The sequence below is a fragment of the Neomonachus schauinslandi genome, chromosome 13, assembly GCF_002201575.2.
Source record: "Neomonachus schauinslandi chromosome 13, ASM220157v2, whole genome shotgun sequence".
Taxonomy (NCBI): domain Eukaryota; kingdom Metazoa; phylum Chordata; class Mammalia; order Carnivora; family Phocidae; genus Neomonachus; species Neomonachus schauinslandi.
Window position 1 is genome coordinate 92269423 of NC_058415.1, and position 27796 is coordinate 92297218.

Here is a 27796-nt window from a genome sequence, read left to right on the forward strand (position 1 = left end):
CGGACAGACCGACGGACGGACGGACTGACGGTGGACGGCGGACGGCGGACGGGGGACAGGCGCAGGGTGGCGCGAGAGAGCGGGTGTGCGCCCCTGGCCTTCGGCGACCCCGGCCCCATGGCCTGCCCGGCCCCGCCCGCCGCCGACGAGCTGCCCGGCCCGGCCCGGCGCCTCTACTCCAGGTAGGCTGGGTGGACCGGCGGGGACGGCGGGACGCGCGGGGACCCGCGGCCCGAGGCGGGAGGCCCTGAACAAAGGCTGCGGCGGGCGCGCAACGTGGCGGGGACGCTCCCTCCCTGCGGGCTGGGCTGGCGGCGGTGGAGGCGCGGGGGAGGAGGGGGTGCTAGGGTCGGGGCGCCCGGGGTGGCGGGTGCTGGGGTGGGGGGCGCCCGAGGTGAAGGAGGGGATGCAGAGGAAGGGGGCACCCCTGGTGGCGGGTGCGGGGGAGGAGGGGGCGCAGGGGTGGGGGTTACCGGGGGTGGGGGCCCTAGGCCTCCCGAAGCTTGTGCCCTTCTGCGTCCAGGATTAGCGGGTGGCCAGGATGGTCAGCTGGGATGGGCTGCTGCTTGCTGGACCCCCCCTCAGCCCCCCCACTGCCCTGGGACAGGGGGAGGGAGACCTACAGCTTCACCAGCTGCGCTCCTGACAGCTGGGCCCCCTGGCATAGCAGGTGTGTGGAGGGGGGCTGCCAGGAGCTCCCTCCCAAGCCTGGCACCACCTCCCCATTGCTGCGGTCTGGGTTCTTGGGAGGCAGCATGGCTGAAGGGACTGGGTTTCGTCATGGGTGGGGCCTTGTCCCCCATGGACCCACCATGAATCTGGGGTTGAGGGGACTGCAGGCTTGAATCTGGGTTGCAGAGCCAGCCAGCCAGTTGGGGTGTGTGCCTGCCTAAAAGGGCACCTGCCTCCGGGCAGATTCGTGGATGATGCCTGCGGTCTGTGCTTTGTCAGAGATGACACCTGAACGGCATGCCCGCGCGCGCTGACTCTGGGCCTGTCGGTGTTGCGCACGGTGATGCCAGGTGCCCGAGCTGGGTGGGCACAAGGTCCTCCCCGGGGGAATGGACTCTGCCAGGGATGCCAGGGGCCCAGTACAGTCAGCACGAGTGCCAGGCAGGGGCAGGCCTGCCTGCCTCCAGGGCGCCTGACGGGTCCCCAACTTGGATGGACATCATCATTCCTGGGACCTGGCGGCCTCCGCAGCTGCTGAGCCTTCAAGGGCCTAGCCTTGCCTGAGAGGATTCTCCAGCCCCGCTGGGCATCAGCGGCAAACCTCTGTTGCCCCCCACCCCGCCCCGCCCCACGTGCAGAATGAGGCCCTGGTGGCGAGTGAAAAGGAGGCCTTGCCGCTCCTCCCACCTTGGTCCCTGTGCCTCTGGTGAGAGACACAGCCCCCATTGTGTGGTCCCAAGATTGAGTGCCGAGCCCCCCGGCCTGGCTCCTGGGCCCCATGTAGGGGAGGGGTGTGCGGGGGGTTTGCTGGCAGCTGATGCTGGAGGCCCGCCCTAGAGGATCCCCTTCACAGCACCCTGGTGGGAAGGACAGGAGTTGACCCGGCAACTGTGTGTGTGTGTGCACGCGTGTGTAGGGGTGTTAGCCCTGGGAGGCCCTGCACAGCTGAGCATGGCGTCCCTATCGTGCTAGTCCACACCCACAGTCTCAACTTGGGAGTCTGGGGTGTGGGCCAGGGCTGGGGCCCAGCAGTAACACGCCAGACAGGACCCTGGCCTGGGGGAGCTGTCCTTGGCAGGGACAGAGCTCAGAGGGGATGCTGGGAGAGGCCCTGAGCCCAGCCTGGCCTCCTAGCAAGCTGAGAACTGAGTTGAGCTCGAAGGGGCAAGCCCAGCACGGATTTGGGGTGCGCAGCCCCAAGCCCTCCTGCGGGCCCATGAGGACACCCCGGGGGAGTTTGGCAGCCAGCTGTGGGCAGGGCGGTTCCCGCTCAGAGCTGGCTTTTGGAGGCTGGCAGGCAGGGGTGGGAGTCAGGGAGCCGTGTGTGGGAGCATCCTGGACGGACGGGGGCTGTTAGCTGGAGAGGAGGGGACCGCTTCCTCGGATCCAGCACCCTTGGGCCACGGCGGCTCGGGGCTGGAGGAAGCCGTCAGAAGGTCATCCACCCCCTTGCGCTCGGGCCAGGGAAGCCCACCTGTGGCAGGGCAGCCAAGGGGTGTGGGCAGCCCAGCACATGGGTGCCCCATGACAGGGTCCGTCTGGTTTGACCGCTCTGCAGATGGTTGTTTGGGGGAACCTCTGGGCCAGGCCCAGCCCACTCCCAGCAGCTCCCTTCCCGTGCCAAATTCCTGCCTGGTGACATGGGGGTCTGGGGACATGGGCTTGGAAGGCACATTGAGAGGGGCCTGAGCGTGAGTGTGCCCGTGGGCCCAACAAGTCCCTAGATGGGGCCCTGGGGAGGGGACCGGGTCGGGGAGGCAGAGGCAGATGGGGGCAGTTAATGCTCAGAACTCTGCTCTACTGCACGCGGGCCCACTCGCCTGGAGCAGGGATTGGGGAGGGAGGGCCCGATGGGCCTGGGGGAGGAGGGTGCAGGGGGTGGGCAGGTGGCCAAGATGCCCCTGAAAGTGGGGAGGCCCTGGGGGGTCCTCTCCCCCTCCCCTTCAGGCCAGCAGCTGAGTGCTCCTGGAGTGGGTGGTGAGCACCCCCACTGGGGGGTGACCTGTTAGAGGTGTGCCCCAGAATAAGGTGGCCAGACAGGGGCATCCTCAGGAGCGGGACGGGCGCCCTGCCATCTCCCCATCCCCATGCGGCTCCTTCCACCGTATCCCAGGCACTGGCCATGGCTGGGCGTCTGGGGAGTAATGACCTGGCCCCAGGGCTCCCTAGAAACGCAACCCCCGATGCCTTCCCAAACTAAGTGACACATATGTCCCTCCACCAGCGATTCCTGTTCCCACCATGCTCCCCGCCCTATGCTGTCCTGAAATCTCCTTGTGGAAGGGAGTCAGGATGGCTCTGCTTAGGGGGCAGCGGGATGGGGGTGAGCAGGGGTCCTGGAGCATCTGCTCGGTGGCCCAGACTGGGGGTGACATCCCTGAAGAGGGAGGACAGTGACTGCATTTAACAGAGAATGGGGCAAAGGGGGACACAGCCCCCGGTTAACCATGTGGGGTGGGAGCTAGGGGCCTGGCTTGGAGACCAGCCGAAGTGGTCAGCACTGGAGGACTCCACAGAGGCTGGTAGGGCAGATGGATGAGGGCAGGAGCCTGATGGGGAGCAGGGCAGTTTGGTCCAAGTGAGGCTGGGCTGATGGCTTCTCCTGGGATACTGTGTTGGATGCCAAGGCCAGGCTGGAAGGGTGTGGGCATGATGTGGTGGCCAGAATAGTGAGGTTGGCCACTGGGGAGTCGATAACCATTTTATTAACCGGTAAGCCTGTGGGTGGACGACAGGATCTTGGCAGACGGTATCCTGTCTCCTGGCCACTGTGGTCTGGCCACTGGGAAAGCTGGCCTGGTGGGCCCCTGTGAGGAAGGGTACGCTGTGCAGTCCCAGCATCGGGGTGGATCCGTGCAGGGGGATGTGGCCCCACTGGGTGGGCCAGGCCTCCACAGACCCAACCCGGAGGTGTGGGGTCTGAGCTCTCCTGGAAGGTGGAGAACTACAGGTCAACAATGAAGCATCCATTTAGCCTGGATGACAAATCCCAGGTGGGGAGGCTACCCCTCCCAGGGTAAGGGTGGTGAGGCTGCCGGGGAGCTGAGACCACAGCCCTGGGGGCCCTGCGAACTCTGGCCAGCCCAGCCCAGAGCTCCAGGGGGTCTTGTGCCCTGAGAGTGGAGCTCTTGGTGGCCCATGGGGTGGATAGGCCCCAGGCAGCCCTGCTGGGTGGATGTGTGGCTAGTGGGCAGGAAGGCCAGCTCCACAAACTGGCCCTGGAGTTGGTAGCCCAGGGCGGCTGCAGACCAGTCCATCCCTGGTGTACGTGGGCGCATGCCAGGCGACAGGTCTGCAGAGGTGCTGTCAGGGGACAGAAGCTCCAGAATCTTTTTCACTGAGCAGGGAAGTGGGCCTGGCCAGGCTGGGTAGGTCTCAGGAAAGACAAGAGAGGGTAACCTGCCCTTCAGGCGGGCCCTGGGAGGCAGAGTAGGGGGCCTGGGATTGATCTGAGGGTGCAGGGTTTGGGGGTCCAGTTTGTTAATAAGAGCCAGATAAAACGGAGGTGACCCAGGCCTGCCCTATACCTCTCAGCTGAGCTGTTCTGACGGGTAGACAGGGGGCATCGGCCGAAGCCTCTGGGCAGGGAGGAAAGTACTCGGTCTGGACACTCTGGAGAGCAGGCAGCCTGGGACCAGATCCCCCCACCTCTGTCCTCACCTGCCTGGCCCCTCCTGAGACTCAGCCCTGCCAGACCCCTGCCCCCAGTGTGGGCAGGGCCTCCAGGGCTGATGCTGGCCTTGAGATCCTGTATCTGGGATGGCCTTTGCCTTGGGCCTCCCATCCTCCCTCTTGTTCTCGGGTTCCTCCATCTGCTCCAACTCCAGGTAGGTCCGGGGTCAGAGGGAACCCCAGAACAGCACCCCCTTCCTCTTCCCAGGTCCAGAGCTGCACAGCCTTGGAGCCCTCTGCCACCCAATGCCCGTTGCTGAGCTGGGCAAGTGGCCTGGCAGAGAGAGTCTCCCCCCACCCCCGCCCCCCCCCAGGCCCTGCCCTCCCTGCTGACGATGCTGATCCCCAGCTCTGAGCTGCCCTGATCCCTTGATCCACCTCAGTCCCCGGGAGGCCCTGCACAGCCTGCCCAAGGACCTGGGGTCTCTTGGAGCCTAGGACACCAGAGCCTTTGGCCCACCACGCTGGGGTGGGCAGAGGCTGGGGAACCACGAGGCCGGTGCCTCCCCGGGACCAGCAGCCAAGGCGGGGCGGGTGTTGGCGGGCCAGGAGGGAGGCCTGGAGCCCCGCCATGCCGGCCGCCTCCACAGAGGGCCAGCCTGTGGCCCTGAGCTTGGCGGAGAAGGCCGTGTGCAAGGTGGTGTATGGCGCGCCCCGCCCCCGCCCCCTGCTGCTGCCCGTGGGCCTGGAGCTGTGGCTATATGTGCAGAAGATGCGTAACCTGCAGAGGAAGAGGTGCGGTGGGCACCTGGGCAGCTGGGAGCTGACCGGGGCGGGGGGCTGGAGGTCAAGGTGCGTGGGAGGCTCTCGGGTTCAGTAGAGGGGTGGGGCTCCCGGGACGGACACCCTGCCTGCGGCCTCTCCAGGGGGTGTCCTCACGTTCCTGGGGCCTGGGTTAGACCCGCCCGTCTGTGACTCAGCATGGCTGCGCCGGACACCCCCTCAGTGGACCCCCAGCCCCTTCCCACACCAGAATCCTCCTTTGCCATGGGGTCTCGGCAGGAACACGGGGTCGGAGGCGGCCGCTCCCCAGTCGAACCTGTCAGAGCCAGCAGGGCGCGCTCGGCTCCGGATGCGGCAGCATCACAGACCCCAGCCCCCGGTCCTGCCAAGTCACCTGGGAGGAGAGGTCGGTCCCCCGCGTCAGACGGCATGGTGCCCAGCTGGGCAAGGACAAGCAGGCCTTGATTAAGGAGCCCCGTGCGTGGCAGTGGCCACGGGGGTGGGCTGCTGGGGCGCTCCCGCAGCGTGGCATCTGGATGGCCCTTCCCAGAGGGTGGTGGGCAGGAGGCCCGAGGCTCTGGCCCCCGGCTCTCGGAGAGGCCCCCCGAGCTCTGCTCAATTCTGGAGGAGGCAGGCAGGCCGGTGCCGGGTCCCAGAGCCCACCCCTCCCTGGAGGAGCGACCCCGATGCTGGGGAGTCGAGGCTGGGCAAGGTGGGGGGCTTCCCCAGCAGAGAGCTCTGAGCCCGTGGGGTGTCGGGTGCTGGGCTCAGCGTCTCGGGGCTCTGGCTGCACCCCTGCCTGTTTGGTGTGTGGTGTTGGAAAGGTTTAAAGCACCCGTTTTCTTGACAATGCAGGGGTGAAGTGGGCAGGGCACTGTGGTTTGTATCAAGGGGTTGTTTGGTTAAATGGTTGAGAAGCACTACCATAGACAGGTTTGTTTGTTTGTATGTTTGTTTGTTGAGGGAAGATGTGCGTTCCCCCCTGTAACTGCCGATCCCTTCATGGCTCTAACACAGCCCAGAGGGGTGGGTGCCTTGGGGCACGAGGGCCGTTTGGTGTGGACGTTCTCACTTTCCCGTAGGCTTTCCACGGACCCCAGTAATCGGGGTTGGCCCTCGGCCGTGCAGAACGTGCCCCCCACTTTTCCAGGGCTGCGTGTAGGGTCACCTGCCAGGGTGCCCTCCAGCTTGGGACCCCACTCTCCCACCCCAGGGCAGGGCAACGGCCTTAAGCCTAGAACCCGTAGGACCAGCCGGAAGAGGGCGGAGGAGAAGACCGAGGCTCTGAGTGGTGATGTGGCCTGCCCAGAACCCCACAGCAGGGAGGGCCAGAACCAGGGCCAGCCTGATTGAATGACCCCCACACACAAGGCTCCCCTGACAGCCATGTGCTCGGGGCAGCTCGTCCAAGGCCCAGGGGCCCTGGGGTCGCCAGTGAGCAGGGCCCAGGCTAGCAGCTGGGGGGCCCGGACCCCACCTCAGGGGGCAAGCAGGGCCCAAGGGTAAGGGGCTGCTTCTTTGATGCCCCTGGCCCAAAGGTCGGAGCAGGAGGGGCTGGCGAGCCTCCGGTGAGGGCGCTGGTGGTCACATGGGGCCCTGGGCCCTTGGAGCTGGGCTGGGTTCACGGCCGGGGACCTGGAGCAGTTTCCCGGGGGTCAGGGTCGTCCTGGGACGTGGTCCTGTCTCGTCCTCCCGCGGTAGTGCCATGGGGGTGGGGGCTGCTGCTTGTCAGGGGGCCAGCTGAGTGCTCCTCAGCTCTCAGGGCTGGCTGACCCTTGGCTCGGACACAGCCATGCCTCCCCCAAGAATGGGAGGCGAGGACAGAGGATGCCTGAGCCCGCAGTCCCCCATGGAGACCTTGGAGGGCGGGGGCGCACTCTAGGATGAGGGAGGGGTCAGGTCCTGCCCCTCTGGCCTTGGCCAGCTCTCCGAACCTCTCTGAGCCTCGGTTGTCCTTGGTGAGGCTCAGGGCCCGCGGCTGCTCTGGAGGACGGATGTGGCACCAGGCCCAGGGGTGGCCCTGACCCAGGCGCCTGCGATTTCTCGGGAGGCTGTGTTTGGAGCTTGGCCACCGTGGCCTGAGGGTCTTGCTGTGGTCACAGGCTCACATCTTTGCCGGGGGCTCCTGAGCCCTGGTAGCGAAGGGCGGGCAGTGAGGTTTGGGCACTGTGTGCGCAGGCGTGGCGTGGGTCACCGCCGTCCCAGGGCCTCGTGGTCCTCGTGACAATGGGGTGGGGAGCACGCGTCCCCTGCATGACTGCATGAGGGGCGAGCTGTGACTTTTCTCCCCTCGCCCAGGATGGAGGCCTCGTGCCTGGAGCTCGCCCTGGAGGGGGAGCGTCTCTGCAAGGCCGGGGACTTCAAGGCGGGCGCGGCCTTCTTTGAGGCCGCGGTGCAGGTGGGCACCGAGGACCTGAAGACGCTGAGTGCCATCTACAGCCAACTGGGCAATGCCTACTTCTACCTGAAGGAGTACGCCCGGGCGCTGGAGTACCACCGACATGACCTGCTGCTGGCCCGGTGAGCGCGGCCACCCTGCCTCAGCGAGCTCAGCTCCAAGGGACCCGAGTGGGTGCCCCGGGCCTGGGAGAAGGGCTGTGGTCCCTCTGTCTGCCTGTGTGTGGGTGTGGCTGTGGCCCGCTATCCCGAGTGTGTCCGCGTGCGTGGGCCTGCCTGAGAGGGAGTGGAGCTTCTTGGGGCTCCCACCAGCCGTGCCCACAGGCCCTTCCCCGGCCGGCAAGCCCCAGACGGTGTCCTCAGCACCTGGACAGCTTATTGAAACTTATTCACACGGCCGGGTCCCCACTTCTCCCCGGCTCTCCCTGTCTCCATCCGGGCAGCTGCCCAAACCTGGAGAGCTGCAGGCTGGGCGCCACAGAGAAGTGACCCCAGCTGGGCTCCCTGCCTGGGGGGCTGCCTGAGGGGGCCCTGCCCACCAGCCACAGGACCCCTGCCCAGCATTGCCCCAGTCAGCCCAGGGCTGGTCCTGCCAGGCCAACCCCACCCTTGCCCGGGCTCCCTGCTGGGCGCAGTGTCCCGCTCACTGCTCCCTGCCCTCCAGGACCATTGGTGACCGCATGGGGGAGGCCAAGGCCAGCGGGAACCTGGGCAACACACTCAAGGTGCTGGGCCGCTTTGACGAGGCTGTCGTCTGCTGCCAACGGCACCTGGACATCGCCCAGGAGCAGGGGGACAAGGTCGGTCAGCGGCTCCCTGGGGGGCGGGTGCCCCTGACCTGTGGCCCCATGCTGTCCCCCGTGGGAGGAAGATGGGAGGATGGCCCGCCCCGGCTGCCCAAGGTAGAGTCCCTAGCCCCCCATCTTCTGTGTCAGCCCTTCCTCTTACCGACCGCCCCGCGCTGGGCTCCAGAGGGACACCGGCTGGCGTGGCAGCCGGGGATGGAGCAGCTGTGGGCCCAGGCCTATGCGGACACTTGACTGTCCTGCTCTGTGACCTCCCCCCGTGACGGGATGACTCGCCCCAAGTCACAGCTCAGGGGGGCCAGGCCCAGCTGGGAGCCCCTTCCTCCCCGCCCGGGCGGCAGAGATGAGAGGGTGCCCGCGCCAGGCGTGGTCGCACCTCCCCTGCTGAGTCAGTCACTCGGGGTGTCCTTGGAGAGCGGCCGTCACCTGCGAGCTCCCCCCTCTGGGTCCTTGCCTCGGGAGCCGCAGGGACCAGGGCCAGTGAGCTCCTCGGGGGCCAGGTCTGCAGAGGGTCCCCCAACCTCGGTGCCACCCCCAGGTCGGGGAGGCAAGGGCGCTGTACAACATCGGCAACGTGTACCACGCCAAGGGCAAGCAGCTGTCGTGGACCGCCACGCAGGACCCTGGGCACCTGCCGCCCGACGTCCGGGAGCCACTGCGCAGAGCCTCCGAGTTCTATGAGTGAGTGGGGCGGGCAGGGGTGCCAGAGAGCCAGCGGGCCATGGTGTGTCCACGCTTTCCGGAGCACTTCCTGAGCCCCTGCTGCCGGCCGCGGGGTGGGGCAGCCGCCCCAGGCACAGAGCGCCCACATCTGGGCCCATCAGCTCTCCGCAGACCCCCCGTATGGCGACAGCGGGTCAGCTCTCCTTCCCCACCCCCGACCTGCACCTGCCCTCAGCGTCTGGTGGGGTCCACCAAGCCCCCGGCGTCCCCCACACAGCAGTCATCCACAGCAGCGTGGAGAAGCCGGCGTGGTGCTAGAAAACATTGGGCTGCAAGAAGGCCGGGGACGTCTGTTTGAGGGAGCCTCCTGGGGCAGGCGAGCCCCTGACTGAGCCTCAGAGCGCACACGGCACCCACTGGGGCACGCCTCTGGGAGGAGCCGAGTGGAGGCCGCCGGCTCATCACCCTCTAGCCTGGGTGGGTGGGTGGTGGGTCACGGGGCCCCTGCTTCCCGTGCACTGAGAGGGACACGGCTCAGACAGATGCGACCCCCAGGAGGAATCTGTCCCTGGTGAAGGAGCTGGGCGACCGGGCGGCCCAGGGCAGGGCCTATGGCAACCTAGGCAACACCCACTACCTGCTGGGGAGCTTCATGGAGGCCACAGCCTTCCACAAGGAGGTGAGTGCGCCGCGGGGCTCCCCAGCCGCCTTGCTTGGTCTGCGCTTGGTACGGGGTCCCGGGCTGCCCTCTCTGCACACGCAGACATTGGGCTGGCCGCCCTGGGCGGGGAGGCTGCGTCTGCCATCCGCCTAGGTTCCCGGGGCTGCTCTGTGACCACCCAGGCCTCCGGTCTGTGTCCTCAGCGCCTGGCCATTGCTAAGGAATTTGGAGACAAGGCGGCCGAGAGGAGGGCCTACAGCAACCTGGGGAACGCCCACATCTTCCTGGGGCGCTTTGACGTGGCCGCCGAGTACTACAAGTAGGCAGGCCTGCCCGCCCGCCCCCACCCGCCCAGCCCAGCCCGGGGGAGGGGGGCCACCTGGGCGCCAGCCTAAGGTCGGAGGTGAGCCTGACCTCCCAGCCTCCCCAGGGGCCAGGTGGGGGGGGGTTCTGGGCCACCCCAGAAGGGCAGACTGACAAAGCCCATGTCCTGGGGCTGCCAGGGACAAGAACTACCATGCCCTTCACTCGGTAAGTGCCGGCAGAAGCTGCCGTGTGCCGGGGACACAGCTGGCCTTGGCCGAGGGCCTCCCAGGGCCAGCTGTTGGGGGAACCCCAGGGCTGTCTTTGCTCTCCACGATGGCTCTGGGGTGTCGGTGTAATCGCTCTTATACGGACTCAGAGGGTAAAGACCACGTGGGCTCCTGGGCGTCCCTGGCTTGTGCTGGGATGCCCTGTGAGCCGTCTGCGTCCTGGCCTGAGTCGCAGAGACTGGGTCACCAGCCCCGGGTCCTGTGCTGAGCCCTGACATCCTGAGTCAGGACCCCGAGCTGGGGTGTGCTGTCCCCCGGTCCTCTGTGGAGATGCCCGTGGGACCCTGGGGCTGAGGTCACTGAGCAGGTGGACTGCATCCCCATCGCCCACTGTCCACCCCTCAGATGTGGGCCCCCAGAAAAGGGGGTGCTGGAAACCCTCCTCCTTGGGGCTGACCCTCTGCCCTCTCCGCAGGAAGACGCTGCAGCTGTCCCGGCAGCTCAAGGACCAAGCGGTGGAGGCGCAGGCCTGCTACAGCCTGGGGAACACGTACACGCTGCTGCAGGACTACGAGCGCGCGGCCGAGTACCACCTGCGCCACCTGCTCATTGCCCAGGAGCTGGCCGACAGGTGCGCGCGGCGGGGACGCGGGGACACGGGGGGTCAGGCCTGGCCCCGGGGGCTCCAGACGGTCCTTGTGGCCTGAGTAAGGACCGCTGCCCTGCCGCTGACTGCTAAGCGCCTCTGTGCAGGGCGGCCCGCCTGGCCTCAGCCTCCCTCCGCTGCAGGGTCACACCATCCACTAAGTGGGACCAGGAGAGACCGGGTGGGCGCTGGGCCGGCCGCTTGTGGCGACCCTGGGGCGGGCTGGCTGGGGGTTGGGCCCACGTCACCCGGTCCGTGGCCCCTTGAGCAGCCCTGTGTCTCCCCAACACATGGCCACACACACAGGTGTGGGGTGGGCAGCGGCCGGGGCAGGGGCCTCAGAGCCGCGGGCCGTGCGCCTCTCGCGGGGTGTGGGGCGGAGAGGGCTGCCCGCGGGCCGCCCTGTCGGGAGGCTCGAAGTGGCCAGCCCTTTTGCTCTCGTGGGTGACGACGCTTTGGAACCAGATGGTGACGGCCGTGGATCATTGAGTGCACCGAGCCCCTGGGCCTGCACTTGAGTGGTTACATTTACATTTACATTTTGTGATTTTTTCAACTTAATTAGAAGATTAATGACCTGAGGGTCATTATGACCTGACCCCAAGGGTGGAGGGAGCCACGGGGGCAGGGGAGGGGGGAGCCTCACGGCCGGTAGGGGCCGAGCGAGGCCCCGCCAGGAACTCCAGGCCCGCCCACCGTGCTCCTGTCAAGATGGGCCCGACCACCTGGAGGCTGGTGGGCAGGCTGGCGGGCCGCGGGCTGCACATGTGAACTCAGTTTCCCGCCCTGGCAGAGTGGGCGAGGGCCGGGCGTGCTGGAGTTTGGGGAACGCCTACGTGTCCATGGGGAGCCCGGCACAGGCCCTGACTTTCGCCAAGAAACACCTGGAGATCTCCCAGGAGGTGAGCCGGCCTGCCCTGCGGCCAGTCCCCAGGCACTGCCCAGCCCAGCTGAGACCAGGCCAGGTGCCTCTGTGCCCTCTGGCTCCTCCCTGGATGCTCCTCCATCCCTTCTAGGCTGTTGTGCTCTGGATGTGCCTTCAGAGGCCCGGTGGCGGCTTATCTGCTGTAGCCGGGGGTGAGGGGCGGGGAGCAGGGGCCTGCTTTCCACCCGTAAAGCGTCAGTGTTCCCTGTGCGCGGGCCCACGACCAGGTCCTGTGTCCCTGATGGAACCGGGCCAGGCCAAGGTGGAAATGACCTGCCACAGGCAGCCCAGGAGCACAAAGGCCTGGCTGCCCCTGGGCTCTCCCCCTGGGAGCCCCCGCTGGACACCTTCCTGGGGATGATAGGGTCTTCGAGGGCCGGTCCACCCAGGACCCTCCTACTATGGTCAGATTGTCCCAGGTGGCCTCCAGCTTCCCAGTTCCTAGCCTGCCCCCTTCTTACCTCAGTCCCATCCTCCTTGGCCCCACTGATGTCACGTCCCCCCAGCACACGCCCAGTACCCTCCCAGACCCACCATAGCCCCATGCCTGTTGTGGGCAAGACCCATAGGAGCCCAGGTGGTGGGGCAACAGGGAAGCTTGTGTCAGGAGAGTCCCCACGGCCCCCTGAGCAGAGGCGGGGGCACGCCAGTGGCCCCAGGGCTCCACTCGAGGTTGGGCCGTGGCCTCCCACTATTCGGCTTGTTCTTGGGTAGTGCCCTCACTCCTCTGCAGCAGGGTCCTCCTGTTGAGCTGCTGCTCTGAGCTGGGGGCCTGGACGGGGCCGGAGGGGTGCATGGGAGGCTCCAGGGACTGAGAAAGGTGGAGTCTGGGGCAGGCCACCTGCTTTTGGGAGTGGCACAGGGCTGGCTGCCTGAGGCCCCAGGCATTCCTGGGGTGTGAGGGGGGCTACCTGGGGCCCATGTGGCCACCTTACCCAGGGACAAACACCCAGACTCCATCCCTGAGGCATAGTGAGGCCCGGTTCCCTTGGAGGCCCAGGGCTCAGGGCCAGTCTGCCGGAGCCTCCCAGCCCACCTGCCCACTAACCTGGCCCTGCTTGGCTGTAGATCGGGGACCGCAATGGGGAGCTCACGGCCCGCATGAACGTGGCGCAGCTACAGCTGGTGCTGGGCCGGCTGACCAGCCCTGCGGCCACAGAGAAGCCGGACCTGGCTGGTTACGAGGCCCAAGGTGAGCTCTCGGGCTGGGTGGGCAGGGATGTGGCAGGAGGGCCACCTGGGGTGCATGGGGTGCAGGCTCGTGCTTGGGCTTCTGGGTGCAGTTCACCGGGAGGTGGACTCTGCCCCCAAGCAGGAGAATGTCGGACAGAGCTGCCCAGTAAGGGTGGTCCGTCCCTGGGGGTGTCTGCCTCGGCGCCGCTGCTTGGCCCTGCTCCGGAGTGCCCAGTGGGGGTGGGAGGTGACCGGGTGTCCAGGGTGCTCAGGGCACCGACGGAGGGGCCCTGTTTCCCCGGGGTCAAGTCAGGAGTCAGGAGATTGGAAAGCATGGGGAGAAAAGCGTTCAGGGGCAGAGACGGTGTGGACAAAGGCGTGGCCTGAACGTGAGGCCTTCAGGCCTGTGCTTCCTGGTCTCTGGGGCAGTGAGGGCCTGTCGTCACCCCAAGCCCCGCTGGTTTATCACCTGGTGACGCCATGGCCAACAAGGAGGACGAGGACAGGGCGCTCACTGCTCCCGTCTCGGTGCTCCACATGCTCCGGGCTGAGGGCTGGGCCGGGGGACTGGAGGGGGAGGCCGCATCAGCCAAGAGGAGGAGAGCCGTGCTCGGGGTGCTAAGCAGGTGAGGCCCGGGATGAGCCAAGGCAGCTCTAATGACCTCATTCGCGGGCTGCCGGTCACCCCATACATGTCAACATTGTTAGGCACGCAGGGGCACGTGGGAACAGAATGTTCCTTGCAAAGCAAATGGATAAGAAGTATGGGGTCCTGGGAGGGGGGCCACCCTGAGCTGGCTTCCCAAGTGACTGTAGGTGGGTGTGGTGCAGGCTCCGAGCAGGGAGCTAGCTGCCCCCTCCCCGCCTGCACGGACCCCAACCTGTGGTTCTTGAGTTTTGGGGAGTCACCCCAATCCCCTCGTGCCTGTGTTCCCGGGGGTGCCTGCCCTGCCCCAGCCTCCAGAGTTTCAGGCCTGCTGAGGAGGAGGCCGGGGAAGAGGCTCCAGGTTGTGGTGGAGGGGCTGCAGGGTTTCCCTGCCTAATGCTGGGGGTTTCTAAGCCTGGCCTATCCCGGGAAATGGGGGGCATGTGTCACTCCAACTCGGGGTGAGGACAGGAGTGAAGGTGCAAAGCCCTCTGGGACCCCCAGTCACCCTATTTTGGGGTGCTGTGGCTGAAGGGGGTGGGTGGGGTGGAGGAGGGCTCCCCCTTCGCCCCCCCACCCTGCCCCAGGATGTATCAGACGGTGCCGACCCTTTGGGTGGTGTTTTTCTGAGGGTGGGCAGCTCTGCTTGGAGCCCCTGGCCCTGCGAGGCCCCCTCTGAGGAAGCCAGCAGCAAGTGGGGGCAAGGCTGGGCCGGGCTCCTGGAAAGGCTCCCACGGGGGCGCAGCCAGCCCCAGGTTCTCCTGCCATTTTCCCTTTTCTGAGCTGGGGAAAGGCGGGGCACATCACGGGTGAACGGCTGGGCTGTGCTGGGAACAAGGCAGCTTCTGTCCTCCCCAGGCCGGCTCTGCTGCCCTGCCCAGTGCCCAGACCTTTCCCAGCCAGGGCCCCCGGAAGCCCCCTCCCCGCCAGGCTGCCGCCGCCACACAGGCCGTTCTCCAGAGCGGCCCGCTCAGGCCATGGAGGCAGGTGTGCGGGCCCTGGGCCGCTCTGGGGGCCTTCAGGCCCTGCAGGGCTGCTGCTGCAGGCAGGCGGGCTCCCTGAGTCTGGGCAGCCCTGGAGGAGACCCCTGCTCAGGTGAGCCTGGCAGGGGCAGGGCCTTGTGGCGGGGGCACCACAGGGCTCCTGCAGGGGCAGGTTCCGTGCATGCACACGGAGCGTGGGTGGTGGCCTGGCCCAGTTTCCAGAACTGACCCTATGGGGTAGGGATGGGGCACTTGTGTGTGTACAGCCTGTCAGTTTGTGGGGGGCGCTGAAGGGGGCCAGGGGAGCACCGGGCGGGGCCGCGGTGGGCGGGGCTGCGGTGGGTGGGGCGTAGCTGGCTAGCCAGAGGCCAGGACCCAGGGGCTTTTCTTCCCTGTCCTGATGAAAACAAGAGCCCTTTATGCAGCTGGAGGACCCAGAGCCTGGCGCTGGCTGTGGCTCAGTTTGTGGGTTAACCTCACCAGCCTTGCAGGCCCCATCCCAACAGAGACCCCAGAACGAGTCTGGGTGGACGTGGGCCCCTCCTGCCGCTGCTGCCTGGGTCTGGGTCAGTCCCCTGAGGTCTCCTGCTGTGCCATGCCCCTGCCCTCTCTGGTGAGGGGCCCAGGGTGGATGGGTTTGTCAGATGGAGATCCCACTGCACCCACCTGGGACGCGGAAGCATGATCAGTTCATAAGAGGATGGAGCCAGCCCTGAGCCCTGGGGAGCTGGGCCTGGCTATCTTCTGTCCCACAGGGTATGGGCCGTCCATGGACACTGTGTTTGGCCACCAAAGCGGGTTGGGATGTACAGAGTGAATGTCTGAGCCACAATTTCGGCTGCAGGCTCTGGCTCTGGCTTCGCCCAATCCTGGCTAGCTGACCCAGTGATTTGACCCAGCTGTGCCCCATGGTCCTGTCCTGGGAACTGGGCCCACTGGTTGTCCTGAGGATAGTGCCTGGCAGGGATGAGGGCACTCCCTGGGGAGGGCTGAAGATGTGGACGCCTCCCTGTCCCTCTGTGCACTCAGCACGCGGCCTGCAGCCCGCTTTGAGGCCAGGCCCCTGTGACACGCAGCTGAAGACAGGCCGCCGGGGGTCCTAGCTGTCCTCATGTCTGTCCCTTCTCTGGCTGCTCCTGGCTCGACCTTCCGGAGCTTGCCAAGTGGGCCTGACCTCTCATGTCCTGACCCGGGCTCTGCCCCTCCAGGCCCCGTGACTGTGGCTGGCGGTCTCTTTTCTTGAGCCCCGGTACCCAGAGTCTTGGGAGGGCAGCGGGCATGATGGTGCCTGGGGAGCCACAGACAGGGCCCCGCGTAATAAACAGGAAACTGCCTGCTCATCATCAGGGGGTGAGACCGGCCAAGGCGGCCAGAGGCGACGAGTGTGTGGCAAACAGTAGTGAACAGATAACACGCTACAGGTGTTTGGGAAGAAGGAACAGCCGTGAGGCTGGGTGTGAGTGTGCGTGGGCCGTGTGGGGCCGCCGTCTCCGTCAGCTCGGGCTGCGGAACGGAATACCGCAGAACAGGCAGCTTAAAAATACGGATATTTACTTCCGATGCTTCTGGAGGCTGGAGGTGTGAGAGCAGGGAGCCAGCGGGGTGGGGTCTGGGGTTGGAGGAAGCTCTGTGGTGTTTTCTTATAAGGGCACCCATCCCAACACTGGGGTCACCCTCATGACCTCGGCTCAACCCTGATTACCTCTCAAGGCCCTGCTTCCTAATGTCATCACGTTGCAGTTTGAGTCTTCAACGTGGAATGTGGGGGACACAAACATTTGGTGCATAGCAGTGACATCTGAGCAAAGACTTGGAAGGGGAGGAGGGAGTGAGCCTGAACTTAAATGGAGGACAGTCGTGCAAAGGTCCTGGGGCCTGGGTAAGCCTGGCTGGGAGGAGCAATGAGGGGGGGCTCTGTCCTGTGTAAGCCCCTCCCCATGCCAAGGGGCCCCTGCAGGGTGAACAGAAGAAGATCTAACTCAGGCCCTGCGGGCATCTTTCTGGCCCACCCCAGCATGAACAGGGGGCAAAGAGAGCAGCAAGATGAGGAGGGGTCAGATTCTGGGTCTGTTTTGAAGGCGGAGCTGCTGGGATTTGGGAAGAGATTGAAGGCAGGAAGGAGCTGGGGGACACAGCCAAACAGTTAGAAAGCGGGGTTGCCCGCCTAAGTGGGACAAGCTGCACATGGGAGGGGCACATCACGAGCCTGTAGGGCAGAAATGATGACGAGGGTGCTGGTCAGACTCAGGCAGGAGTGGGGTGGTGCTCAGGGAAGTTTCCAGACCTTGCCCTCTGGGGTGGGAAGGACGGGCAGTGCGCCAGCGTTGCTCTGGGCTGAATGCCCCAGTGAGGGCAGCCCATGCTCCAGACAGAGGGTGCCTTTAGCCAGACTCAGAGGGCCATGAGGGGACCCACCCTGGAGCCGGACACAAGCTGGGTCTCAGAGGGGCATTTCAGCCTCCACCGCGGCCGGGGCCTGACTGTCCAGCCAGGCGGGGCCCAGCAGACAAGCTGGGGACATCGAATCAGGCCCCCGGCTATCAGGGAGCAGCCAAGGAAGGGGCCGTCAGCCGGCCCGTGGCGGGAGATGGAACCGGCTTGTTGCTGGCTGTGGTGAGTAAGGGGCCACGCACAGCGGCCTGCCCGTCCTGACAGGGCCACTCGGCTGTCCCGGAACCGAGGTGCTCCTCCGTTACCGCCACAGCCGGGCGCCGCCCCCAGGCACCAGTCGGTGTGGGACGGATCCTACTGTCCCTTCAGAGCTGCCCGTCTGCCGGGGTGGGCGGTCCACCCTGTCCAGTCCGGGGTGGATAGATGGTGTTCGGGTGGGTGCCCTTATGAGGAAACAAGCAGAGGGGACCCCCTCTCTGGGCCTGCTCCAGCTCCTTCGGTCGCACAACACGAGGCCAGGCTGCGTGCCCAGAGACGGTACTCCCTGGCTTGGCACCTGGGCAATGCCTGCTGGCCAGGGGCTGTGTGCAGGGGGCAGGGGCAGGCCTGGCACTGACCACAGCAGCCGAAAGGATGGGGGAGGGGCGGCGGACAGCCCCAGATCCTGGGCCCAAGGGGCCACTGGCCGCCGTCTCCTGGTCAGGCTGCTGCAGCTGTCCCCTCCCTGGACTCCCGGGACAGCCGCCACCGATGCCCTCCTCCTCCGATCACCGCTTTTCCACCCAAGGCCTCTAGAGAGTGGGGAACAGGGTGTGGCTTCCTCAGAACCCGGAGGCCAGGACAGGGAGAAGGGCTGGACACCTGCCCCGCTCGTAGGAAGCCCTAGGCGTTTGGTTTGCGCTGGTCTGAATGATGCCCGGAACCGGCCCCTCTCCCTCTGGGGACTGTGTCCTGGGCAGCAGGTGTGGGCCCAGGCTGGGGTCGGGGTGCCGTGCTGAGGGCTCGCTGCCGCTCTCCGCTGTGGGTGTCACACGTGGAGCTCAGCGCCATGCTGGGGTGACCACGGGGGGCCAGCGTTCCTCGCCATGCAGCCTGCGGGCGTCCACAACACGCCAGGCCCTGTAAAATGCTTCCCACGCGTTCCCTCTGCGTTGCCGGCGACAGGCCCGTGGCCCGGTCTGACCAGTCACTGAGCTTGAGGGAGGGTAGTGGGTCCAGGGTCCGGGGCTGCCAGGACAGGACCCCCGGAGCATACGCGCACACCAGAGGCCTCGCTCGCCCTACCTGCCGCGCTTCCTTACCTTGCACAGCCCCACCCTTGCGCAAGGGCCCCTGGGGCACCCAGTGGGTGTGCAGCTGGAGGGGCGCTCGGCAGTGGGGGGACTGGGCTGTCCACGTGCGTGTTGGTTGAGGGGTGAACAGAGTGCCATGGATCAGGGTCTGAGGCCCCATCTGCACGGAGGTAGGAAGGGCATTCCAGGAGAGGACTGCACGGAGGCCGGTGGGGAGGCCCCAGGCACGGGCAGGAGCTCAGACACTGGGCCTGTGGGGAATACCAAGGCCAGACCCCGCCCAGGCCCTAGAGGGTCTGCCCCATCTCCACGCCTGACTGCTTGTCCAGTCGGGGGGTGCAAGGCCGTGTGGACGCTGCGTCTGCCTCCATCGGGGACCGTGAGATGGGAAGTTCCCCTGCCAGCCCCCGGAGTGCAGGCTGACAGCCCGACTCTTCCCAGAGAGCCCTGGCCTGGGCCAGCCCACCACTCGGCCAGGGGTTAGTGCCAGGCTGACCGGGCCTGCTGTCTTCCAGGTGCCAGGCCCAAGAGGACACAGAGGCTGAGTGCAGAGACCTGGGGCCTGCTGAGGCTCCCCCTGGAGCGGGTGAGTGGGGCTCAGGGCGGGCAGCTGGGGCCCCTGGGGCCGGAGGGGCAGCCACCTGCCATTAGAAGTGGAGCGCGGCAGCGGGTTCCTGAGGCTGGGGCAGCGCTGGCCGAGCTGCCCCCACCCACCCCGGCTCTTATCTGTACCCGTCCCCGCCATGGGAGACCAACGTGCCCTCTGCAGCCTGAGACGCTGGACCAGCCATCAGCCCCCAGAGAGGCCCCCACAAGGCCCTGTCCCCTCCCACTTCATCCCAGGGTCCCACCAGCTGTGTCCTTACACAGTGCAGACCCCCCAAGCCCCACTCAGCCATAGTCCCCAGTGTCCTGTCTGCTCCCTGCCCACTCAGACTCTGCCCCGGGGGGAGCAGCTAGGCCTCAGCAAACCCCCAGCCGACTGGAAGCTGGGCAGGGTAGGGCTCCGGGCCTACTCTCCACCTGCCAGAGGTGGGAGCTGTATAGCCCTGGGGGAGTGAGCTAACCTCTCTGAGCCTCTGGGTCCTCCAGTGGGGCTGGGTTCGGTCGGGGGTTTTGTTGGGGAACAAGGCTTGGGGCTGCCGTGGTCACTTGTTGCTCAGTGTGGGGCCAGCGCCTCCAGCACCCTGCCCTGCCTCTCCTCCCCCAGGCCCTCACCTCCTCCTGCCCCGACCCCTGAGTGCCGAGGTGTGTGTCTGTCGACAGGGCCCTGCATCCGCCAGCCCCCCTTAGGGTCCTGCGCCGGGGAGCTGACAGCCGCGCCCATGCCTGGCCTTCCTCCCCTCCCCAGGAGCAGAATGGAGACAGCCACCAGGTGGGGGAGTGGCGGGGGCCGGGCAGGGACGTGCTCCCTCTCCCCATGAGGAGCAGGAAGTACCAGGAGGGGCTGGAGGCTGCCGAGAGGCCCCGAGAGGGCAGCCACTCCCCGCTGGACAGCGCGGACGTCCGGGTGCAGGTGCCTCGCACGGTAGGCGACTTCTCGGGTGCCATCCTGTGCAGCAGCCCTGGGCCGGGCCGGGCCCCCCACCCCCCGGGCCGGAGCGCAGGGCATTCGGTGCAGAGACAGCATGCCACAAGTTGCATCCGGCCTCAGCAAGGCCCAGGCCACGGAGAAACTGGACCGGAGGCCTTGCCGATGGGGGTCTGTAGCACAGCCTTGGGGGGCGCAGGCCCTCGGGCCCGGCTGCAGCCCTGTCCGGGTACACAGCATTCAGAAGTGGATGGACGGCCGGGGAGCTGGGGAGGGAGGGATGGGCTGGGGGTCGGATTCAGACCGGTGGGGCAGAGCGCCGGGGGCCTCCTTCCACAGGGGGACACTCGGCCAGGGGTCAGTGCCACCTGGCAGGTGTCCCCCTGTGGAAGCCGGCCAGGCTTTGGGAGGCCCGGCCGAGCCCAGGTTCAGAGGTCAGCCTAGAATCCCCCTTCCCCCCATGCAGAACACCTGCGTCCAAATTTCTGTTCAAACAGTTTCCTCTGAGGGCTTAATGAGCACCTTCCCAGCCTTTGAGAGGCGTGGGCGCCGTGCTGGGTATTCTTAGCCCCAGATGTCGCTGTGTACCCATCTTTCCCACGAGCCTGGGAGGGCCTCTGCCAACCCCGTCTGGCCCCGGCACGGCCCTCCAGCCTGCCAGTCAGGGTCAGTGCCCGTGGAGTGAGATGACGAGAGGCCGCAGGAGAGTGGGGCTACTGCCCACACAGTGTGTTTGGGGCCCCCAGCCCTCAGTGCAGGGGCCTTGCCACCATCACACGGGGCTTTGGGGTCTGAGAAGGTGTGGCTGGGTGAGGTCGAGAGCCCCGGGAGCTCCTCCTGGGGCAGGACACGGGGAGTGGGGCTGGACCCGCCCCAAAGGTCGGGGTCCACCCCAGAAAGCGCCTGGTAGGGGAGGGTCCCAAACGCCAGGGAGCCACAGCAGGCTTTGGAACAGGAAGGCCTTTTCCACGTGGTAACCTGGCCCTAGCCGCCGTGGCGGGGTGGGGGGTGCCTTCTGCCAAACGCGAATAGTAGCCAGTGCTCAGGCTTGCCGTGCATCATGCTTTTACAGCAGCCCCTAGAGGGGTAACTGAGGCACAGGGCAGTGAAGAAGGTGGCCTGAGGGCACCCAGCTAGGAACGGTGGAGCTGGGGTTCCAAGGCCAGGGTCAGCTCCTGGAGCCCCAGCTCTGCCCCTCGGAGATGTAGCAGGGCTCCGGGCCATGGGGGCGCCTTTGGAGGAAATTCCTATGGCAGAGTGCCAAGGCTGGCCACAGCTGGAGGCCTGAACCCCAGTGGCAGGCTGGTCCCCCGCCCCGAAGACACTGGCCCAGCTCCCCGCTGTCAGAACTGCAGGCCGGCCCTCCTCCCAGGGCTTTGAGCTCCCTGTAGGAGCAGGACCGAGAGGGCCCTGGGGGCTCCGCATCCCCGTCCCGTCCTCGCCTCCTGCCGAGGCTCCCAGCCAGTTCCCCCGACGCCCCAGGGTCGGCCCCCACTGGGCCCCCCGCCAGCCTGAGGAGGGTTGTCTTGGGGGCCGGCCAGAGGCCGAGGCTCCACAGACCGCCCAGTGCAGGGAGGGACCCCGTGGTGAGTGGCAGGGGCGGGGAGGGCGCTGTGGGTGGTGGTGGCCCCTGGGGCCGCTGCGTGGGGAGTGGCCGCACGGCCCGTGCCCATGGGAGAGGCCAGCATCCTTCCGGCTCCTCGGGCTGCGGTGGCCCCAGCCTCGGGAGTCAGGGCTGAAGAAAGAGGCCGCTTCTCCTGGGCTGACCCCGCTTTGGAAGGAAGCCGGGCCCCTGTCAGCAGGAACAGTGCTCCCCAGACAGGTTCCATCGCCCTCGGCCCTCTGGCCCGACCGCCCGTGGGCCGGAGCAGGGGCCCTCGCGCCGGAAACAGTCTCCGAGTGTTTACAGAGCGTGTGCGTGCGCCCGCCGGAGCGAGGGAGCGCTGTGGGGGGGCCGGGGGGGGGATGGGCCCCCCCCCCCCGGGCCTATTTAAGCCCTGAGCCGACAGGGACAGCACAGATGCCACACGGCCGGGCTGGGGATACTGAGTAGTGCGCAGCGCCCGGCCCCTGCTGCTGGATCCAGCGTGAGTGTGGGGCCCCGGGCACGGGGAGGCTCGGGGAGCGCTCGGCCGTGTGAAGCTGGACGGGGCGGGGGGTGGGGCGGAGCGGGGCTGTTGGGTGCGCTCCAGCACCTCTGCACCAGCCCAGCTGTCTCCCCCAGGCAGGCAGGGGTGCGAGGAGTTGGCGAGACCCAGGGCTGGAAGTCCTGCGGGCCAGAAGGAGCCAGAGTCAGGGGGCAAAGGAGAGGCTGGGACCCAGGGTGGCATCCTACACGAGGGGAGCAGGGCCTCACCCTGCACACCTGTGGCCTCAGCCCCACATCCCCCCCAAACGAGGGAAGCCCCAGGCCTTCACCGGTGGCCCAGACAGCTCTGCTCTTGGGCCCTCTCTGCCCCCACCCCAGCTACAGGGGTGACGAGGCCAGGAGAAGCTTCTGGGCAAACAGCACCTACTTCAGCTCCTTGAGCCCCGAGCGCAGCCCAGGGGAGGTTGGAGGAGTGCTGGGTGCCCATGTGTCTAGAGAAGAGAGGCCCCAGGGCTACACCTTTTCCAGGAGGGGCCTGGTTCCATTCACCTGGCCCACAGTCCACCTGGGGTCCCCTGCAGTGGGTGGTGGTGTGCTTACCTCCACCCCTGGCTGAGCCTGGGGCCCCAAGTGACCAGTGAACAGCCCTTGACCTTCTGGGGAAGCACCTGCGCAGCCCCCACCAGAGCAGGGCTGATGCTCGGCCCTGACCACCCCACCAAGTGCAGCCCCCACCCCCCCACTCCCGCCAGGGCCCCTCTGCACTCAGCACCAGCTTTCAGTTCGCTCTGGGCTCTGCAGGACAGCAGAGCCCTGAGTTGGGGGGATCTTGAACCACCCCAGCCTTGGCTCTGGGCCTGCCCTGGGGGGACAGGGGTGGGGTCTCTGTCCTCCGAACTGCCAGCTGCTGGCCCAGCTCACACATGGGCTGTGTCGGGACCACCCACTCAGCTGCCCCTCCCTGGGTCACTCTTGGCCTTCAGGGACCGTGCCACCCTGGGGGCCCAGGCTGGGCCTGTCTGGGGGTTCCCCAGCCTGCCCCTTGCTTCCTTGTGGCCTTGGAGGTGTGCAGGCTTCCTTGCCCCAGTATCCACCTCTGCAGTGGGCTGGTTAGGGGTCGTCAGGAGATCTGGGACTCAGCCAGCTGAGAGGCGGACAGGCCAGGGCTGGGCAGGGGGCACTGGCGTCAGAGGGGAGGTGAAGGTGGCCTCTGGAAGCTGCCCCATCCACCAGTCAGCCCTCAGCTGGGACCAGACGTGGTGAGGCTGGTGGGGGGACCAGCCCTGGCCCTGCCCTCCAGCCTCCCCTCCTATGGATGTGTAAACTGAGGCCCAGATAGGGAGTGTGTTTGCCAGTTGAGACTCAGCCAGGTCCAGTGGCCTGGTCTCCCACTTCCCATTCCCCCCTCCCTCTGAGAACCACCGTCCCCTCCCTGGTCCCATCAGGGGGTTTGCCTAGACCTAGCGGGTGGCCCCTGGGTCAGCCCTCCCCACCACCCAGGCTGCACAGTGATGGCATCTCCCAGAGTCTCTGTGCTCCCAGTGTGTCCAGGCTCTGCCCCCCAGCCACCCAGAGCAGACCCTGGGCACCTCAGCCAGCATGCAGAGGGAGAGGCTGGGGGATGTTAGCACCTTCTCTTTAGCCCGAACACCCCACACCCGGGATCCTGGCTGCCACACATCTGTCCTCTGGGCCTGCCCACGGGTGTAGCACCCAAAGCCCAGAAGTGGTGGGACTGGGGTGGAACACAGGAGCCCTCACCTCCCCCAGCCGTGGCTCCTTGCCTTTGGTGATATGACCTGACTTTGCTGGCCCCGGATCCACCACCACTGCCGCCAGGGCCCTGGCACAGACCACTGTAATATGTAAAATGGCAGCAGGGCTTCCTGCCTACCCAGGGTCTAGTCAGGCACTCACTACTGGTTGATTTGTCCATTTGGCAGACACCGGTGAGTGCTGTGCTGGGTGCCTGGGCCCCAGAGGGGCGGGCACAGGTGGAGCTCGTGGCAGGGGCTGACACAAGCGTGTGACAGAGTCCCACAGGGCAGGGGCTGGGGGGCGTGGGGCACAGGGACGCTGCTGGGAAGCGGTGGTGACCGGGCTGGGCGGGGAGCGCTCCAGGAGGGCAAGGAGGGGTTGGGTGGCAGGGTGTGGGAGGACAACGGAGGCCTGGACAGGGCTGATGCCGGGAGAAGGATGGGCAGGTGGGGCGAGGGTCCTGACCTTATCCCCGGCTGAGCAGCTCCCTCAGTGGTGTCCAGGGGTCTGAGGGCCTGGTGACCAGAGCCGGGCCACTGTGGCTGGGCCAGAGCCAATGCTGACTGCCGCTGCCCACCCCCACCCCCCCAGAGCATCCCTCGGGCCCCATCCTCCGACGAAGAGTGCTTCTTTGACCTGCTGAGCAAGTTCCAGAGCAGCCGAATGGACGACCAGCGCTGCCCCCTGGAGGAGGGCCAGCCCGGGGCCGCCGAGGCCACAGCTGCCCCCACCCCGGAGGAGAGGGTCGGTGAGTGTCCCCCGCGGAGCTCCTCTTGTCCTTGCCACGCTCCCTCCCTGCCCTCCACCACGGTGCCCCTGGGAGCCCTTGTTCCTGGGGGGCGGGGCACACCAGCTGCAAAAGTGCCCCTGTCACCGCCTCGTCCCCCGCCTTGCCCAAAGCTACATCCTGGGAAGCATGTCATCATCCCCGCCCTCTGGAACACACCATGTCAGGGCGCATGGCGGGCTCTGAGCAGGCGTGGGAAACCAGGCCTTCCTCCCGTCACCGAGGAGTCCCCAGGGGTGGGCGTGGGGCCTGCGACAGGGACAACCCAGGGCAGCTGGGGTCTGGGGCCAGCAGAGACACCCCTGGGACCCCCATGCCCCGGGGGAGCGTGGAGGGCAGGGCTGGGCTCAGGCTGACCTGGCCCGCGGGGGGGCCCCCTCCCTCGACCTTGCCCCCACAGCCCAGCCCTCGCTGACGGCCTCCCCGCAGACCGAGGAGCTCTTGGACCTCATTGCCAGCTCCCAGGGCCGCCGGCTGGACGACCAGCGGGCCAGCGTGGGCAGCCTGCCTGGGCTGCGCGTCACCCACAGCAACCTGGGCCGTCTGCGCGGGGACGGGGACCCACAGGAGCCGGGGGACGAGTTCTTCAACATGCTCATCAAGTGCCAGGTGGGCCTGCGGCTGGGGAGGCTGGGGGTGCTCACCGCCCCCCACCCCTGCCCCGAGGTGGCCCGGGGCCCCTTCGCCCTCGTGGCTGGTGGAGGCTCCTGACGCCCGCGGCGGGCTCTGGCCCGTCCATCTCAGGCTGGCTCTGCTGGTGTCACCAGGTGCCCTCAGTGCTCAGACCTGAGGCCCCTTCCTGGGCTCCCCCTCCCGAAAGCCCTTCTCATCGGGCAGGAGCTCCAGCTGGGGGGCGCCGCCATGGTGGGGTCTGGCCCCCTGCGCCCCCAGGCAGGGCAAGACGGCAGAGGGGTTTCAGGGACCTCATGAAAGGCTGCAGGAAAGACCATGGCCTGGCTCACACAGGACAGTGCAGTTTACAGATGTGACCTTCATTCCTACAGAGCAGAGGAAAGCGCGGCCCCGGGCGAGTCCGAAAATCCTCAAAACCAGCCCCTGCAGAAAACCCCCGAGCCCCTGGCCCATATGCCCGCACGCTCCAGCAGCTGCACCGGCTCCCAGCCCTTCTGCTCCAGACCCTGCACAGAAGCCCAAAGGCCCCCTCGGCCCCGCCCTGGCCCCCTGGCCTGATGGCCTGATGGGGGGCCCCAGGGAGCTCCGCACCTTGGGCTCAGGGAGCTGCGGCCCCCAGTCCTGCCCCCGGGACTCCCGAACACATCCCTGTCAGGTGGTGTTGGGCGCAGTACGGAAGGCCGGCCAGCAGCCCCGTGCCCCGGCCTGCTCACCCCGTGCCTGGCGGTTACTCAGCCCTCCCTTCCTCCCGGGGTGGCCTGGGCAGAGGCTCCCAGCACTGCCCGCGGAGCTGATTTTACGGGTAGATGCAGGGAGAGCTGCTCGCTGGCCAGCAGCCCCTGCCTGGGCGTTGTCCCTGAGACCACTGGGCCCACGTCCTAGGCCGGCCCTCCAAGGCGGGGGAGGCCCAAGCTGCCAACCCACGTGTCTATGTCTGCCCAGTCCTCCAGGATCGATGACCAGCGCTGCCCACCTCCTGACGTGCTGCCCCGCGGCCCCACCATGCCTGACGAGGACTTCTTCAGCCTCATCCAGAGGGTGCAGGCCAAACGGATGGATGAGCAGCGGGTGGACCTCGCCGGGAGCCCCGAGCAGGAGGTGGGCGGGAGCCCTGAGCCCCGGCAGCCGTGCCAGTCTGGTGCCAGCTAAGATCCTGCAGCCACAGCCAGGCTGGCCCCACCCCTACTCCTGGCCTCGGGGCCGGGGGGCGCGCCGTCCTCTGTGATGCCCACGGCCCCACGAGAAGCCCATTCCTCTGGAGGCCATGGCTGACTGCAGGCCCTCTGGCCCTTCCCACTGTGGCCGATGCGGGGCACACAGCCCCCACGCTGTCTCCCTCCCAGGGTGGCAGGCTCAGGCTGGGGCTGCCCTGGGCGGGTGGGCATGCCTCTGTCCTGGACCAGCTCCCCGGCGGGACACGGCTTTCTGCAGGCCTGCCCAGCCCGGCCTTCTCCCTGCCCCGTCCCTGCCCCAGGTCCAGCCTGCAGCTTGTTGGTTCCAGACCCTCCATGGCCTCTCCCTGCCCCGCCCAGCTCCATCCCTCCATCCTGCCCGGCAAATGTGAAAACTGCTGCCTCCCCTAAGCCCCCAAAGGCCGCTCAGAAGCCTTTGCTGTGCGGCCTGCCAGTGACATGGACGTTTCTGTCCTCCCAGAGGGGGTCCCAGGGATGACAGAGCAGACGCGCTTGCCCCAGTCCCGGCCTCTTGCGCCCCCCGCCCCCGCCTCCTCTGGGCTGGAGAAGGTGGAAGCCTGTCAGAAAGCCTGGAGCCTGATGAGGCAGTTGATGCAGGCCAGGTGCCCCCACGCACGGTCGCTGGGCCCTGGCTCTCGGCCCCCAGCCCCAGCTGGCGCCCAGTCCTGAGCAGGGAGGCAAGGGGACGGGTGGGGATGAGCCGTGGCACCCCTCAACTCCAAGCCCCGAAGCCCAGGGACAGAACAGGCCTGGTCTGGAATGCCAGCTGGCAGCCAGGTCTGCACCCTGACCACACCAGGGCCGGGGCGGCCAGCAGAAGCTGGGGGGGTTCAGCTCGGCTCAACCCTGCGCCCCCAGGTGAGCACCCAGCCCTCAGCTGGGAAGATGACATCACTGCCTTCTCCTGTGGGGAGGGTCCAGCCCCCACACATCGTCAGCCCACGGAATTGAGCAGGACACTGCCTTGGCTCGCCACCAACCCTCTGGCGAGCCCCCGGCCCCACGCCACGACCCCACAGCCCCCGGGGCATGAGGGGCACCTCCTCCTGAGGTGGTGCCCCTGGGCTCCTCGGTCTTTCTCCAAGGCTCTCCAAGCAAGGGGAGGCAGCCGGACCCTCACCCCGCAGTTCAGCCTGGGGGCCCCGGGGCCGCTGCGACCATGCTCTGAAGGGTGTGGGTGGGAGCCCGGGGGCGGGGTCAGAGGCCAGAACAGAGGCTTCTCCTGGGCTGCCCCACATACTTGAATGTACATGCATATTTATTGCTCATGCGTGTTTGCCATGCTGTCAGTGGGTCCTTTCCAACCCAAGAGGTACATTTTTTTCTTTTTCCCAAAAAAAAAAAGTCTGCCAAGTGAATGCTGTCTGTGTCAGAATTAGTGCTAAGGATGAGGGGATGTTGGTCTTTTGGGGGGGGGCCCCAGGTGACTGACCTTACCTGGGTAAGCAAGCCTGCACCGTGCAAAGGGCCTGGAGCCACCACCTGCTCCAAGCCCCCCGCGATGGCACCAGCCAGCCACTTGGCGACAGGTTGGTTCTGTTGTTTTCCGCCCTGGGAGTGGCTGTCTGTCCCAGCTGGACAAAGTCACACATTGTCCAGGTGCGCACTTGCCTTTCCAGGCC

The 27796-nt window shown here is 67.0% G+C and overlaps 1 protein-coding gene across 4 annotated transcripts; it reads left to right on the plus strand.

Moving 5' to 3' along the window:
- GPSM1 (G protein signaling modulator 1) lies at positions 1-27423 on the plus strand. 4 transcript variants are annotated; one of them, XM_021690967.1, is made up of 14 exons: positions 1-182; positions 7366-7587; positions 8129-8264; positions 8809-8951; positions 9489-9612; positions 9798-9913; positions 10603-10758; positions 11567-11675; positions 12767-12890; positions 18699-18769; positions 19535-19711; positions 24153-24309; positions 24749-24957; positions 25924-27423. In XM_021690967.1, the coding sequence occupies exons 1-14, from the start codon at positions 118-120 to the stop codon at positions 26128-26130; spliced, it is 2016 nt and encodes a 671-aa protein (XP_021546642.1). In that variant the 5' UTR covers positions 1-117; the 3' UTR covers positions 26131-27423. The 4 variants fall into 4 exon arrangements, with proteins under 4 accessions (XP_021546642.1, XP_021546643.1, XP_044776239.1 ...); XM_044920304.1 differs by lacking the exon at positions 1-182 and adding an exon at positions 4916-5079; XM_021690968.1 differs by lacking the exon at positions 19535-19711.
- The last annotated feature ends 373 nt before the right edge of the window (positions 27424-27796 follow it).